The following is a 16,681-nucleotide window of genomic DNA, read 5'->3' as shown; positions in this document are numbered from 1 at the left end:
TGACAGCTGATAGTAATAGCTGATAGCTGCCCGTCGGAGAGCGCAGACCTCTGACCAGGCCAAAAATAAAAATCATGCCAGTAGTTTTTCTGTAATAATGCTAAAAAAACAAACCGAATTGAAAACATCAGATATATAAATGGAGGTAGTAATTATTTCTTCTCAGGATGAACCACAGCGATATTTATCTTCTACTTTTGTCCTTTAGAGTTGTTGTGACGTTAGATGTAGAGCTTTTTTCTTTGTAAACCCAGCTGCAGGACAACAAACTATTTAAATGAGAAGCTAGATACATTTAAATAATTGCATATTGACATTTCTACTATCTACCTAGAAAGTTGTAGCTAACTGTTTCTTCATTACACACTCTGAAGTCATCATTGATCATCCATTCGTAGCGTCGTGAACAAACTGAAGAGTTTTGGTCCGATATTTATTCTACTAAAGCTGTGTTGATCTTTACCAACCCCTGAGGAATATATCTGGCTCTTTAGCCATTAGTCACTCCCAAAATGTCCCACAGCTATTTGCTAAAAGTGTCCGTCTTCTGTTGGACACTCGCGGGTAGTTTACCGTTTATTCAAAGTAATTTGGGCATATCACAGCTGCCTCTTTTGACTTAAAACAAGGTCGATAAGAGCGGAGTTTGTCGGCCAGAAAACCAAAACAATCAGCTAAATGCTCGCTATTGCTTCAGGTAAGGTAATAATTCATATTGATCATTGCAGCTTTAAGAAGTAAGATGTATGGAAACCTTGATTGCTGTGATATCTGGGTTTATAAGTAGTTCTGATTTCTTGCGAAGTAGTGCGCTTAGTTGACTCAGTGAGGGTCATGCTTTGTAGCTTTAAACCTGCAATACTTGAATCTAATTATTTATATTTTCAAAATATACTCGAAAACATCAGCAAATTGCTTAATATATTTTCTATATATATATCAAAAGCCAAGCAATTGGAAGTTAGTATGAACTGTATTGCGCAAAACAAGCCAGATGCTTTGATGCTGCACCTCAATGCGAGTCTTTTAAGAACTTGGTGTGCCTTTTTGTTATTTTCCTTTATAACGTAGGCCTTCTTCTTGTTTTGTCACAAGCCCCATTTCCCTGCTGCGCCCCCGACTCAGCGTACAGGAAGTTGCTGTCTATGTCTCAGCCTTTATTTGGCATCCCAGCTGAATGATAAGGGTTGAAGATGTCTTAAAATGTTTCAGCCTTAAGGAGAACGGTGGCCTCAGAGAATCATTTGTAAACTATTTGAGAGTAATTTCTTTTTAGAAAAATAAAGATTTTAATAGTTTTTGTGCTTTTGCATTGCCTAATCTGTTTTTTTATTTGTGTGCAACCATGTGTGGATTTTATTGTGATTACATTACATTTGTTCTGATCGTAGTGACCCTGAGGTTACGCCCGGTTACTGCAGGATATCCTGGACGTAAGCTTCCTTCCTTTTTTTACTTCCTTTTTTTTCCATCAAGGGGGAAATGAAGTGCTTTGATTAGGTTCATAGTTTGGCACAAGCTTTTTTCTTTGTCCCGTTGGATCAAAATAGAGAAACAATAGAACGATCATTTTCTATTCAAAGTAAGTACAACAAGTGCGTTACATTTGTAACGATTATAATGATTTTGTCGAGGCCAAACAAGCAAGGTGTTATTTCAACACATTTTTGTAAATACCAATAACAGTTTAACCAATGATGTCATCCATACACTTCTAACTAGGCATCTTTAAAAAAACTCGCTGTTGTTCATATCACATTTATAAGCCAGAACTTGTGACGACATGTTGACAGTCTTCTTTGAGAGTCACAAGTAAAAACACTTGTAAGGGTGTTACCATGTGCCATGTAAGCTAATAAATAGGTGTACATATATACTATTAATTGTAATTATACAAGGTCAGAGCCGGTTACAACCTGAAGTCTTTGTTACGAACTGAGTCAAATAACTGTCGTTGCAATTTAAAAACACAAGTAGAAAGGCAGTGCACTGAAAATAGCTGATAAACAAACGTTATGTCACACACACACACAAACAGCTCTACACGGCAAGATTGATCCAAGTGCACAATTTATTTGACACATGAATACTAATTAACTAACCACAAAAAAAGTATTGAAATCAAATTCTGATGGCATATTGTAAAGATTTATCCCATCTGAAAGCAAAGTAGAAGTCGCCCTCTGGTGGCAGAAACATCCGTGAATGCAGCACAAATACACGAAATGCATAATAAATATTCTATTTAAATGTATAGTTTTTTGAGAACCCATACACTATTATACAATACATATCGCTGTCATCATGTGTTAGGATGTGTGTAATCATACTAAATTGATCAGTTTTCCAGAAGGCACTTTAATACATTGCACATTTAATAATAATAATAATAATAATAATAGATGTATTTTGTTAGCGCTTTTACAGGTGCTCAAAGACGCTTTACAGATATAATTAAAATAACTCTTAATAACTCAATAAATACCTTTACCTACATATTGAGCTCAGCAAGATCTAAATTATTTAGTGAGTAGTCTAGTTTTAGACAAAACCCATTGGGTTTAAGTGACCCAATCAAATATTCACACACAATAAACAAGACAAGAGCCATGGTGCACGATTAGAGAGAAACTAGTGGACCGATTGTCATGGAACTTATTGGAAGTATGAAGCATGTCAGAGGGAGAACCCATAGAAAATTGGTTCGGATCCCAATTACTGGGCAAACACACGTCATGTTTTACTTGTGTTAATATTGCAGGATTTGGAGGTCTATACGCTCTTCGGGTGCCCGTGTTTTACACCTAAATACGTTATTTATTAAGTTAAACCTCTTAAAAATGTTAAATATCACTATTCAGATGTGTTTTTTTAGTAATCAATCTTGTCTTATAAGTACATAATCAGCTTATTGGTTTTGGATGTGCATGTTACAAACATGGAGATTTATGGGTAACAAAGTCCACAGTTGGCTCAGAGCCTTGGTTTAAAAAGCGGCCTGCAGCTATAAACAGGGAGCCATTATTATCTGACACACACACACACACCAACACACACACTGCTGTCGTGCCTGTTTCTACCTCAGAAGCTGCAGGAAAAACACACCTGCAGTGAAAATGTTGAGGAAATCTCTGGTGAGCCTCGGACTGCGGGTGAACCGGCAGCAGCACGCCGGGATTCAGACGGCTAAAGCCGGCCTGAATGCGGGGAATCATGCGGGCATCCACCGCCGTGACGCAGCCACCACCACCACCGTGATAAATGACTCCGTGAAACAGAAAACCATGGATGATTTAGGCGGACCGAGTTTGATGTCCACTTTAAACTGGCTTTTTGTAAAGGGCTATTTCAAAAAGGCGCAACAAATGCAGGTACGTGGAGGGATTCTGTGGATGAAAGGACTGCTGTGTTGTTGTTCGGTTTCGACCTGTCAGACCATATCATTTATTTATGGAGACTGTCTTCGATTGCATCACAAGTTAACATGACCGTAAAGCCTTAGTAAATGAGTAGTTAACACAAAGTAAATTCAATCCATTAGTGCACTTATTTACCTATTTTGGCAGGTCTCTGTGCAGGCAGACTGTTATGAAGTTGTGTCTGCTGTGTTTTTGCATATCAGATGCACTCCCTGAACCCAGTGCTGAATGGAAATGTACTCAATTGTATTTGTGTTGCTGGCAGCATTGACAAATTAAATGTTAAATCAAGGTCACACTCACAAATATTATAACAATGTTGCAATGCCAATATTGCAGAAAAGTCTGTTTTCAGCATCTCATATATAGAGATGTTCTCTGTTTTTCAATTATATTAACATATTTGGGTTTTAAATGGACAAAACTTGAAATGTAAAGACATTACATTGGCATCAGAGTCTGCAATGTTTTTGTACCTATTGTCCTGACATTTGTTTTACACAACACATACAATACATTTATGAAAACTATATAATAATACAAGGCTTTACCTTTACACTTTTATTTGCTGAACCTGTTTTTCCACAGAAGAAATTTGCATCTGTGCTCCTAGGTAATATACGTATTATTAACCACATGCTTTGCGTTTCTTCTCAAACTGTTTAGGACATTCAGTATAGCCACAATTAGCCTTAACGAAGGCATTATATTGTGATTAATAAAATCTACAATCTGTCATAGTGTAAAGAGAAAGCACCACCATATGCATAAAATCATGTTAAAAATTCACAGTCCCTGTAATATCAAACATCATAGTATTACTTTTGTGCAATCTGAACACATTGATTAAAAAAGGATTCTTAAGGTAAACAAATAAATAGAAAGTTAACTCGTTAAAAACCTAAAGTGTGTTTGAGAATCAATTCAACTATAACAAAACTCAAGTTCATATTTCCTTAGACCCTAAGTAAATTGATGTGTTGAACACTGCGGAAATAACAAATTGATCCGTCCTGCAGGAGGCAGCTCAATATGTGAGGGTCTTTGGTAAATCACACATCCAATATCTCCACGCTGCCCACAGATTGAGCACAGGAAGATCTACGGCCCTCTGTGGAAGTCAACGTTCGGGCCTCTGGTCGTAGTGAACGTGGCGACCGCTGAGCTGATCGAGCAGGTCCTGAGGCAGGAGGGGAGGCACCCGGTCCGCACAGACATGCCCCACTGGAGGAGATACAGGGAGGTCAGGAACCATGCCTACGGACCCCTGACTGAGTGAGTAAACCCCCCGTACCAACTATGTGCAATATATGCCGTTAATTACTGTGCAATATATATCTGGCTGCTACATCATTACAGATGTGTATTTTGTATTTTTGTTAATCTTTAATGGTTTTTTTATGCATGCTTTTTAGTTAACATTAAACTGTTTTTGGCTCTTTCTGCTGTAACAAATGTAAAAATCCCCTCTGTGGGAAGGATCAAAGTATTCTGATTCTGATAGATCCTCTAGCTTGATTGATTTGATCCCGTCCGTCCACAGTCAATTCCATAGTAGTTGTAAAACAGTCTTCAGAATAAACTCCTAAAAGGACTCCTCAGTCAGAGAGAGATTCATTGTTTTGCACACAATCCCCTCTTTGTGTTATTTACAGCTCATAAAAAAAAAACACCTGGGGAATTTGACTCGTAATTTATGAAGATATACCCAAATTAATTTTCTAACTTAAAGCCTCAAAAGGGAGGATGTGGCTCAGTGGAACATCGCGCTCATCTTCAGACCAGGGGAGGGCAAGTTCGAGTCCCACTACAGTCAGCATGTCATTATGTCCCTGGGAAAAACACTTCACCCCACAGTATTGAGGGGTTTGCTCACAGTATTGAATGAAATGAAGTCGCCATGGAAGCATCTAGTGACATTTAATGTAATGTTAAAAGCAGAACAAAACGTACTGTCCAATGTTATAGATACTTATTTAAAATAGGATGTCATTTATATAAGTCCTATCTAAGTATAATTCCTCGGAAACTACTGTATTAGTTGCTTTGTACTTTGTACCATATTCATAACAAATCATAAGGCTCCAGTCAGACCCAGTCAGGAGGACAATTGTTGTTTTTGATTGTATAATAGCAGCTTTTTTTAGCTTTTATCAGGTTTTTCTTGTCAGACCTGTTGAGGCAGCGCTCGTCGTCGTCAGTTAATTTTGTTACAACAGAGAAAAGCCTGAACTCTAAACCCTAAAACCTCCTGAATTACTCCAGCTGTTGCAAACATGTTTCATCCATTAGGTTCACAAGTGAGAGTTGTTTAACCAAATGTGGTCTTTGGCTCTTTCAAGACTATTGGACAGTACGTTTAGTGGAGTATAGATGCAAGTAAGGAGTCATATTCATTATACTACACTGGGTTAATGGTAATGAAGTCAACACTCAATGAGGTGTTTTTAATCGTTTTTTGATGGAGAGGATTGCAATGACTCAGGCTTTGAATACACTTTCATATTTTAGTGTATATTTTTACAAAATACGAAATGTTTAAGGCTAACTAGCTTGAGGCTACACATTTTCAGTCAGTTTACATTTGATAGGCTGTCACTAGCAAGGACCTATCATTGTTTATTTATTATTTTTCATATGTGTATTTTGGGTTGAATAAGTTGAAAAATACCAAAATAAAGTAAACTTCACAAGGCAAATGTATTCTTTATATTTCAAACAAAGTTCCAAAGGGCTTTCACATTTAAACAGAAGAGCTTAAACACACACGGTGAACAAAATGTACCAAATACCAGCAACGCATCATTAAACAAAGAGAGTTTGACACGGTAATATAACATAAATAAAATTAGAACAAACAATTAAAAGAAAATAAGGTTTTTAAAGTGCGTTAAAGAACCACAATCCTATATTACAGAACAATACATTTGAGTTTGACGAACGTTTATTAAACCACTTTATCTCATTTTGTTTCTATCATATTCTATTTTATTTTATTTACTTGCACTTTTGTCTATTTTATTGTGTTGCACTGTTTGAGAAACCTGTGACCTAAGATTGTCATGTGTACATAACTACACTGTAGCTATGCACACATGACAATGAAAGCCTTGAAACGTGAAACCTCGAAGCCCATTTTCTTATTTCGTATTAATCTGAATTAATCTTCCTTGTCTTTTGGTAGAATGGGGGCCAACTGGCAGCGCATCCGCAGCATCCTGAACCCTCGGATGTTGAAGCCCAAACACGTCTCCTCCTACACGAACACCGTAAACGACGTGGTGACGGACTTCATCCACAGAGTGGCCTGGCTCAGGGATACAAACGGAGGCGGAGTGATGGTCAACGACCTGACGGAGGAACTCTACAAATTTGCTTTTGAAGGTCAGTAGTGAACAATTCAGCTGTGGAAAGTCAACAGAAAACATCTGGATTAGCAATAGAGAGGTTTTTAGAGGGAAAGAAATTCAGTTCGAAGAAGTTACTGGTGAAATACATCTTACATGGAATGAAAGAAGATCAACTGTGTTATAGTTCAACACAAGTTTAATGGATAATTATATTTAAAGTGCTCTGCAGGATGTATTCCTTCTGTTAATCTTTAAAGTGAATCAATGTAAAGCAACATACCACACACATACAGAGCTGAAAGAAGAACTTAGATCCTTTACTTTGTGTAAAATAAGTAGTTGGTTCATTTGATCCACTGCTAGAAGTAAAAAGTATAATTAGCTAAATGTACATGAAGTAAATACTTGTGACCCTTTTCACAGTATTTTAATATTATATAATGATATTTTATCCTGTTTGATTCACTGAGACATCATTTAAGAACCTGTTAATGTTGCACTTTTTCAAAATGGATTTCTTGTGTTTCAATACGCAAAAGTAACTAATAATAAATATAATTTTTAAATAATTGTTGTGGAGTAAAAACAAAATATATGTCCCTGAAATGTAGTGGACTAGAAGTAAAATACCATCAAATGGAAATACTCAGTACTAAGTACGATTGTGTCAAAACAGTAGTACTATTAGCAAGTATTGTAGGCTACTTTAAATGTAGTTAATATGATTAAGAAGTCGGGACCTTGGTGGAAGAATTTCCCAGATGCTTTACGTAAATTTACAAATATAAGTACCCTAAAATACTCAAGTGCAAGCCCTAAATTCAGAATGTAACTTAAATACAATGATTAAATGTGCCGAATGAGGAGCAAACTTTAGATATTACTTGTTCATACTTGCAAAATAACGATTACAACCACACTTCTTTATTCTTGCAAAGCAGAGAATTAGTCATCCATTAATATATCAATGTGTCATGTGTGTGCTGTCAGTCAGTCAGGGCGTAAACTCTGAGACAGTTGTTGGGTGTTTTGGCCTTGACCCCTGATTAGATACTACGTTTATGTACACAGAGAAATTAGTTTGACGTTTTTAGGAACATGCTTATTTCATTTTCTTCAGATAACTCAAGGGTGAGAATGATACAGCTCTAGTGTCTTTGTGCTAAATATGAAGCTAGTGTACAGCCACCAGCTGGTTAGCTTAGCTTAACTTAGCTCAGCCTTAAGACTGGAAACAGGCTGAAAGAGCAGGTCTGGCTTTATTTGGTTTAATATGTATGATAAGAGTGAACAATGGTTTTAGAGAGGTTTACAGCTTACAAAGCCAAGCTGGCTGTTTCCCTCCGTGTACAGTCTTTTTGCTAAGCTAAGCGCTAAGCTAACTAGCCGTAGCTTCATATAACTGGCAGCCTTGACAGTGGTATTGATTTTTTAAATCAAACTCTGAGAAAGAAAGCAGATAAACATTCCCTAAAATGTCAATATATTCCTTTAAACAGCAGCTTTCTTATAAAATTATGGATTAACTTTGTATATCAGGCTTCTACGGCAACAGGGCTGTGTAAGACACATGGTAAGACATATAGAATAACACAATGAAGACAATAATATTGCAGCAGCAAACGATTATATATTAAAGGGCTGTGTCCTGTTTTAACTTTGCAATGCCACATAGCCAGGAGCTATTTGTTTAAATAACCAGTTTAGTGTAAAGTAATTGAACCCAACCCCATCAAACAAATGTGGTATCAAATGGAACATAATATCAACCAAAATCCCCCTAAATCAATGTTTCACTTTGCTAAAAAAAAGAAGTGGATTGTTCTTTATTGGCCAAGGTGTAAGATGTGTAAACTTTGCTTAACTAAATCACCACTTTGTAGCCAGGATAGCAAACAGATGAGTTATAATATTTGTTGTATATCTTTTTAAACGCAGGTATCTGTTCAGTGTTGTTTGAGACTCGTATGGGCTGCTTGAACGAGGAGGTGCCGGAGGAAACACAGAAGTTCATCGTCTCCGTGGGTGAAATGTTTCGTCTCTCCAACGTCATCATCCTCTTCCCAAAGAGAATCTGGCCCTACATCCCCTTCTGGAAACAGTTTGCAGCCGCCTGGGATTACCTCTTCAAAATCTGTGAGGAAATATAACATGTTTTAGGCCGTTTGCTACAGAAAAATGGTTTGTTTGTTCAATATCAGAATCAGAACTAGAACATCCTTGATTCTTGTTTTGTTTTTTTAAATATATGTTATCTCTAATGGTTCAAGCATGTTTCCTAATCCTGCTCAAATGTAAACTAATGGTTACCTGGGACTGTAGGACATTTCCAAAACAACATGAGATTGACAATGACATATTACTCACGTGAAACAAAGTAGCCTATGTAAGTTAATATAACATGTCCTCTCTTGCTTTGAGGAATTTCAAGTATTACAACATGAACCCTTTGCTGTTTGCGTGCAGCTCTTTCTCTGCCAATCCTCCTCACGGATTGTTATCACAGAAAAAGGGTTGCTAAAGCTCAGGCTTCATGGTCATTTGCGTTATCAAATAATTTCAAGGACACTAGACTGGTGACTCTCTCAAAGTCACAAAGTCCACCTCACAGCTCACAAGGCCCTTTTTCCTTCTGTGTTGATTCTTTCGCCATCTAGTGGGCAAAAGTAAATTTTTCAGGTTTCATAATTGTATAATATATGCCTAATAGGGCCTCTTTAAAAGGATTGAAAGCGTTTATTTATCATATACACAATAGCTGCAGTGTAGTTTTGTCAATGAAATACTGAAATCCCAGGCTCCTGTGCAAAAGACATATTGGTGCAAGTAAGTTTCAGGAACATGGAAAATAATATGTATTCACTCCCATGAGAAACAATGGTGCCATTCTGCACAAAATGCAGTATTCTTCTTTATAATGTGGTGTTGTTACAATCATTGACATACAAACCTGAAACGATGAAGAGTTTACATAATATATATATACTTATAAATGACATATTGTGTTGTTATTTTTAAAGAATACTTATTGTTACTTTTTAAATTGAATATCCTGCCTGTTTTCTTTAAGGACTAAATACATTTGAGAGTTATTTAAATGTTAGGCAATGACAGGCTCAGGCTCCTCCAACATTGCAACATACACAAATAATATTAACATGAACAAATAGTATACAGGGTTCTTACGGTCATTCAAAACCTGGAAAAGTCATGGAAATTCAAAATGCTAATTCCAGGCCCTGGAAAAGTTATGGAAAACAATATATTTCCCAAAGTTTTGGAAAAGTCATGGAAATGTAACTAAAGTCGCATCAAATATAATTTATATTTTATCTAATCGCCAAAATAGTAATATTATAATGATAATAAATACTGTATCGTGTAGTAATGAAACGTAAAATGGCTTTTAACTGACGAGGTGTTTTGCTGGGCTAGTAAGGATTTGTTTTAGATAGGCACAACATGTTTCATATGCAGACCTTATTTTCCTGTTCCATGTTCAAATAAACCATTTTCAGTGGTACGCTGAGAAAGAGTGATGTTTTTGGTCATGGAAAATTAGGTAAAGGTCATGGAGGAGAAGTCATGGAAAATCATTGGTGAAAAAGTGTATGAACCCTGAGTATATTACACAAATGTTTTTGCAGGAACATATTTCTTTCCGATGACAAAAGCTAAACTTGTTTGTCTCTCAGCGGAGGAGCTGGTGCAGAAGAAGCTGGCACAGATCCAGCAGCAGGTGCACCTGAAGCAGCAGGTGGAGGGAGCGTACCTCACACACCTGCTGCTCAGCGACCAGATGACCGTCACAGAGATCCTGGGCAGCGTCACGGAGCTGCTGCTGGCAGGAGTCGACACAGTGAGTACAGACAGTGTGCGTGTGTGTGTGTGTGTGTGTGTGTGTGTGTGTGTGTGTGTGTGTGTGTGTGTGTGTGTGTGTGTGTGTGTGTGTGTGTGTGTGTGTGTGTGTGTGTGTGTGTGTGTGTGTGTGTGTGTGTGTGTGTGTGTGTGTGTGTGTGTGTGTGTGTGTGTGTGTGTGTGTGTTATTGTATAGTATAATTTGTCTTGCATTACGTTTTCTTGTTGGCTTAAATTATGACTTCATTAGTGGTGTGAATCTTCTCTCTCTCTCTCAAATAAATCTCAAATAAATAAATGTTTTGTATTCTTCAAATCTCAGGGGCTTTAAGAATAACATCTTCACTACACTTCAAGTGCATTTCAAGTTATACAAAATGTGAATACTGCCTGTGAAAGGTCAGGATTGTGCCTGTTAAAAAAAGTGGAAGACTTAGAAAAGCTGCCTTCTAATTCTCTGAAATTCACCAGTTTAAAAGTTAATTTGTTCATAAATTAATATCATTTGTATCTAACCACACAATATGCTTCACAAAAAAACATTTAATGTTTGATAGTTGTGAAATGATTCATAATATTACAATACAATAACAATCTGAATTTTTACATGAATAGTTTTTCTACAATTCCTTAGAATAATATAGCCATTGGTATTTTGAAACACCAGTTTTATGTAACCTAGATATCTACTAAACGTTTACTTTACCTTTATTAAGCCCACTTCTAACCCAGGCAGCTTTCAAACTGAACATCAGGGCTCAGTGAGAGGGCAACTTGAACATCAAAGTAAAAAACAGAAGATAAGCGTGTGTGCTCCTCTCTCTTTTTCAGACCTCCAACACTATCGCGTGGTCTCTGTACCAGTTGGCAAAGATACCAGAGATCCAGGAGCAGCTTTACCAGGAAGTGATCCGTGTGTGTCCCGGGGACAAGGTGCCCACCAGCGAAGACATCGCTCACATGCCGTACCTGAAGGCTATCATCAGAGAGACGCTACGGTGATTAATTTGTTTTAATAGGACACCATATAAAGGAGATGTCGGTTCTTGCAGTGAGCACTTTTTTTGTTCTGGCTGCATGGTCAGAAGTGCAAAGTGCAAATCTTAGTTTTTTATTCTAAGATGTGGTGACTACTCAATATCACAGAGGGATTGGGTAAACTAATTGGACGCGTGTAATCTCCATTCACAACGTAGTTTTTAGCTTTCAATAGCATTTTATTACCAAAGAAAAACGGTTTGTGCACGGCTACACGGTCACATTTGTTTTGCTTTTCCCAGTCCTAGAACCCAGTCCTAGAACCCAGTCCTAGAACCCAGTCCTAGAACCCACACCTGTGCCAGTGAGGTCACCTAAATACCCCGTGCCATTGCGCCATCTAGTGCTAAAAAGAAAAACATACAAATGGGGACAACATAAGGTGATGTCTTTAAATATCTTTTGTTGCTCAGGTTGTATCCGGTGGTTCCAGGAAACGCCCGACTCAACGTTGAAAATGAGATTGTGGTCGGAGATCATCTCTTCCCCAAAAACGTGAGTGACTTTTAAGAGCCAAATCATGAAATGTTGAAAACAAATTCAGCTTAATTTGATTTTTTTCTCCATTGTTTTTATTTAATACTTAACACTAATCACTGTCAGATTTTTATTTCAAAGAATATAAATCAGATGTCACGCTTTGTAATCAGCAGCATTGACTCGTGACTGGATATTTGTTTTTTCTCAGAAGCTGTAACTGATTACAATATTTTGTAATTAACTCACGTAACTTTGTACATTTCTCCCAGACGCTGTTCCACCTGTGCCACTACGCTGTGTCCTACGATGAGAGCATTTTCCCCGACGCTCACTCCTTCCTGCCCGACCGCTGGCTGAGAGGATCCGATGAGAGGACCAAGCAGCATCCGTTCGGTTCGGTGCCGTTCGGCTTCGGGATCCGGGCGTGTCTGGGCCGACGGGTGGCCGAGCTGGAGATGTACCTGCTGCTCTCCAGGGTAAAAGCCTCTCTTTAATGTTGCTGCTTTCTAAGATTCAATCAATGACTTCTAAACGTTTCTCTAGGACAGTGTTTCTCAAACTTTTCCATACTCACGGACCACTAGGGGGTGCTCACGGGTGTGGTCCGCTGACCACACTTTGAGAAGCACTGCTCTAGGAGGAGATTCAGGTGATAAGGTTGGGGGGGGGGGTATCTTGGTTGCTGATTGGCTAATGGTTACACAAGACAAAAAATCGTTATGACGTCATAAAGTGGGCAAAATCTGATCAGCTCATTTTCAGACAGGTTTTTATAGAAATGGATCAAAAAGAGAGAGAGAACCTTTGTTCCTGAAACTTTCAGAGTCTCTTTCCACAGAGGGGACACATGTTGATGTAGAAGAGACATGAAGAAGAGAGGACACATGTTGATGTAGAAGAGACATGAAGAAGAGAGGACACATGTTGATGTAGAAGAGACATGAAGAAGAGGGGACACATGTTGATGTAGAAGAGACATGAAGAAGAGGGGACACATGTTGATGTAGAAGAGACATGAAGAAGAGGGGACACATGCTGATGTAGAAGAGACATGAAGAAGAGGGGACACATGTTGATGTAGAGGAGACATGGAGAAGAGGGGACAAATGTTGATGTAGAAGAGACATGAAGAAGAGGGGACACATGTTGATGTAGAAGAGACATGAAGAAGAGGGGACACATGCTGATGTAGAAGAGACATGAAGAAGAGGGGACACATGTTGATATAGAAGAGACATGGAGAAGAGGGGACACATGTTGATGTAGAAGAGACATGAAGAAGAGGGGACACATGTTGATGTAGAAGAGACATGGAGAACAGGGGACACACGTTGATGTAGAAGAGACATGAAGAAGAGGGGACAAACGTTGATGTAGAAGAGACATGGAGAACAGGGGACACATGTTGATGTAGAAGAGACATGAAGAAGAGGGGACACATGTTGATGTAGAGGAGACATGGAGAAGAGGGGACACATGTTGATGTAGAAGAGACATGAAGAAGAGGGGACACATGTTGATGTAGAAGAGACATGAAGAAGAGGGGACACACGTTGATGTAGAAGAGACATGAAGAAGAGGGGACACATGTTGATGTAGAAGAGACATGAAGAAGAGGGGACACATGTTGATGTAGAAGAGACATGAAGAAGAGGGGACACATGTTGATGTAGAAGAGGGGACACATGTTGATGTAGAAGAGACATGAAGAAGAGGGGACACATGTTGATGTAGAAGAGACATGGAGAAGAGGGGACACATGTTGATGTAGAAGAGACATGAAGAAGAGGGGACACATGTTGATGTAGAAGAGGGGACACATGTTGATGTAGAAGAGACATGGAGAAGAGGGGACACATGTTGATGTAGAGGAGACATGAAGAAGAGGGGACACATGTTGATGTAGAAGAGACATGAAGAAGAGGGGACACATGTTGATGTAGAAGAGACATGGAGAAGAGGGGACACATGTTGATGTAGAAGAGACATGGAGAAGAGGGGACACATGTTGATGTAGAAGAGACATGAAGAAGAGGGGACACATGTTGATGTAGAAGAGACATGGAGAAGAGGGGACACATGTTGATGTAGAAGAGACATGAAGAAGAGGGGACACATGTTGATGTAGAAGAGACATGAAGAAGAGGGGACACATGTTGATGTAGAAGAGACATGAGGAAGAGGGGACACATGTTGATGTAGAAGAGACATGAAGAAGTGGATTTTGCATATTAGGGGACCTTTAATCTCCGAGGCACATTTTAACTAACGTTTCTCCTTTTTATTTCAAAGTTGATAAAGCAGTACGAGGTGCGTCCGGACCCAGCAGGAACCACCGTGGAGCCGATCACCAGAACCCTGCTCTGCCCGGCGACACCCATCAACCTGCAGTTTTTGGACCGACCCCGAGCGGGGGTTTCTGTCTGAGCCTCGTTTAGTATTCACACCGGGTCCCCGCCTGTTACCAAGCACGGAGCGGTCACATCCAGAGGACCGGCTGGAAGGCACCACACAACAAGCTGGGTCCAGTTGTAGTCGTTTGTTTGGTCAGGATTAACCTTTCCTCTAGTTTTTATCTTGTTTTAGTCCCACACTTTTTTACTTCAAAGATATATTCAAGAGATTCAACACAATATTGGTTTAGCCGTGATCACGTGTCCAAGATAATAGAAATATATTTAATAATGCCACATCTCTTATGCTGCTTCCCATTTGCATTGTCTCCTCATGTCTATGTGTGTTTCGGCTAGTTTTCCAAATTCCAAAATACAAACATGTAACTCCTTTAGGCAGTGTTGGAAAAAGTACTCAGATCCTTTACTTAAGTAAAAGTAAAAATACTATAGTCCTAAAATACTCCACTACAAGTCCTGATTTCAACATTTTACTTTAGTTAAAGTACAAAAGTATTATCATCAAAACTAAACTTGAAAAGTTAAATTACACACTCTGCACAATAGCCCTAAAGCTTAATGCACTTCAAATATCAAAAGTAAAAGTACTCGGTATGCAGTATGGATTTTTTCACAATATTTTATTATTATGGCTATTATTTGATATTGTTATTATAATAATGTAAGATTATTTTAGTGTTTTAGCTTGTCAATGTGGACAAAGTTACTACTAACTACATTCAAATACATGTAGTGGGGTGAAAAGTAGAAATGTGAAGTAGCATTAAATGGAAATATTCAGGTAAAGTAGAAATATATCAAAAAGTGCTTTAAGTACAATACCAGAGTAAATACTTTCCACCACTGCCTTTAGAAAATGTCTTTGTGTTTTCTAATTTTGTGTGTGTGTCGATCCAAGGACCTTTAAACAGCCCCCCCCCCCCAGCCCAAAAATGTTCATTGAAAGTTGAACTTTAGGATAAGATCAGATAAAATGTACCTTTAATAATCCCCGGGAACTTCATGTGTCGGATAAGAGTTAATAAGTAAATAACAGTATGAAGAGAAAACTAACAACAATAAGATATGGTAAGACTCTGAGTATAATATACATATATACAGTAATGAGTGTAGATAATTATGAATGAACATAAATAAATATATATGTGCAGGTGTTAGTGGGATGGCACGTCGTATGTCCTGTACATACTACATACAGTGCAGTTTTATAGTAATTTTTGCACAATTTGTAAGAATTGACCATTTATTTTTGGACATTTTACGTTTTTATGCAGTTTTTTTGTGTCTATTTGTGAATATTTTGCATCTCCTTGTGAATATTTCTCTGTGCATCTGTGTGATTGCATTGATCTATTTTGTCAAAATGTTTTCTTGTTGACAACCAGTGGCCTTTTGTTGTACATTTTATTTTGTGTTTTTCCATTACAATCTATTCCTTTTTAATAATAGTGTTAGTTTTTGTCATACATGTTCCCATCTTAGATGTAAGAAACACTGCTGCTGTGATAACACAACATTTATCAGAACAATGTTCCCTACATTTGAAACAAATAATGTGGCCTCTTTTCTTCCATGATCGACATGTATCATCTGACACATAAAGGCTGTCTTTATAAAACGAATTATTTAATTATTCTTTCATTCTTCTGCTTCAGAGATAAACATATCTTGTTGTTCTTTTTAATCCCTTTGTGCTGTGTTGTTATTATCCGCGTTCACACCGGAGTACTTTTCCCGCTTTAGTTCCGATATAGTTCCGAAATGTCGCGTTCACACCAAAAAGAGCCGGAACTAAAATGTGTTCATGAGAACCTTTTTACCCCCTTTTCCGTCCCTGCTAGAGAGCAGGGACTCTCAGGCGGCTCTCTTGTGAGAACATTTCTGATTGGCTGGGCGGATTGCAAACCACGCCGCGTAAAACTAAAAAAAAGTGTTGTCAAGCCTCGCATTAGCATTATTAGCATTAGCATTATTAGCATTAGCCCAACACAGAAACGCAGAGACTAACTTATGGCAACACAAAATAAAACATGGGAGCGGTGGAGATGAGGAGGTGTAGGCGTTCTGGCGATTTACTCGGAAGGCTTCAGTAGAAGCTGCTGGGAGTCCCAGCAGCTTCTAC

At 38.3% G+C, this 16,681-nt stretch overlaps 1 protein-coding gene across 1 annotated transcript; it reads left to right on the top strand.

Moving 5' to 3' along the window:
- The first annotated feature begins 2,459 nt into the window (after window positions 1-2,459).
- cyp27a3 (cytochrome P450 family 27 subfamily A member 3) lies at window positions 2,460-16,181 on the top strand. Its single transcript, XM_079662574.1, has 9 exons — window positions 2,460-3,371; window positions 4,504-4,694; window positions 6,604-6,803; window positions 8,708-8,905; window positions 10,465-10,628; window positions 11,459-11,625; window positions 12,079-12,160; window positions 12,415-12,621; window positions 14,438-16,181. The coding sequence occupies exons 1-9, from the start codon at window positions 3,117-3,119 to the stop codon at window positions 14,570-14,572; spliced, it is 1,599 nt and encodes a 532-aa protein (XP_079518700.1). The 5' UTR covers window positions 2,460-3,116; the 3' UTR covers window positions 14,573-16,181.
- The last annotated feature ends 500 nt before the right edge of the window (window positions 16,182-16,681 follow it).

Source organism: Notothenia rossii, assembly GCF_949606895.1.
Source record: "Notothenia rossii genome assembly, chromosome: 2".
Classification (NCBI taxonomy): Eukaryota; Metazoa; Chordata; class Actinopteri; order Perciformes; family Nototheniidae; genus Notothenia; species Notothenia rossii.
The sequence above is the reverse complement of the archived record's forward strand: the minus strand, read 5'-3'. Positions and strand labels throughout refer to the sequence as shown.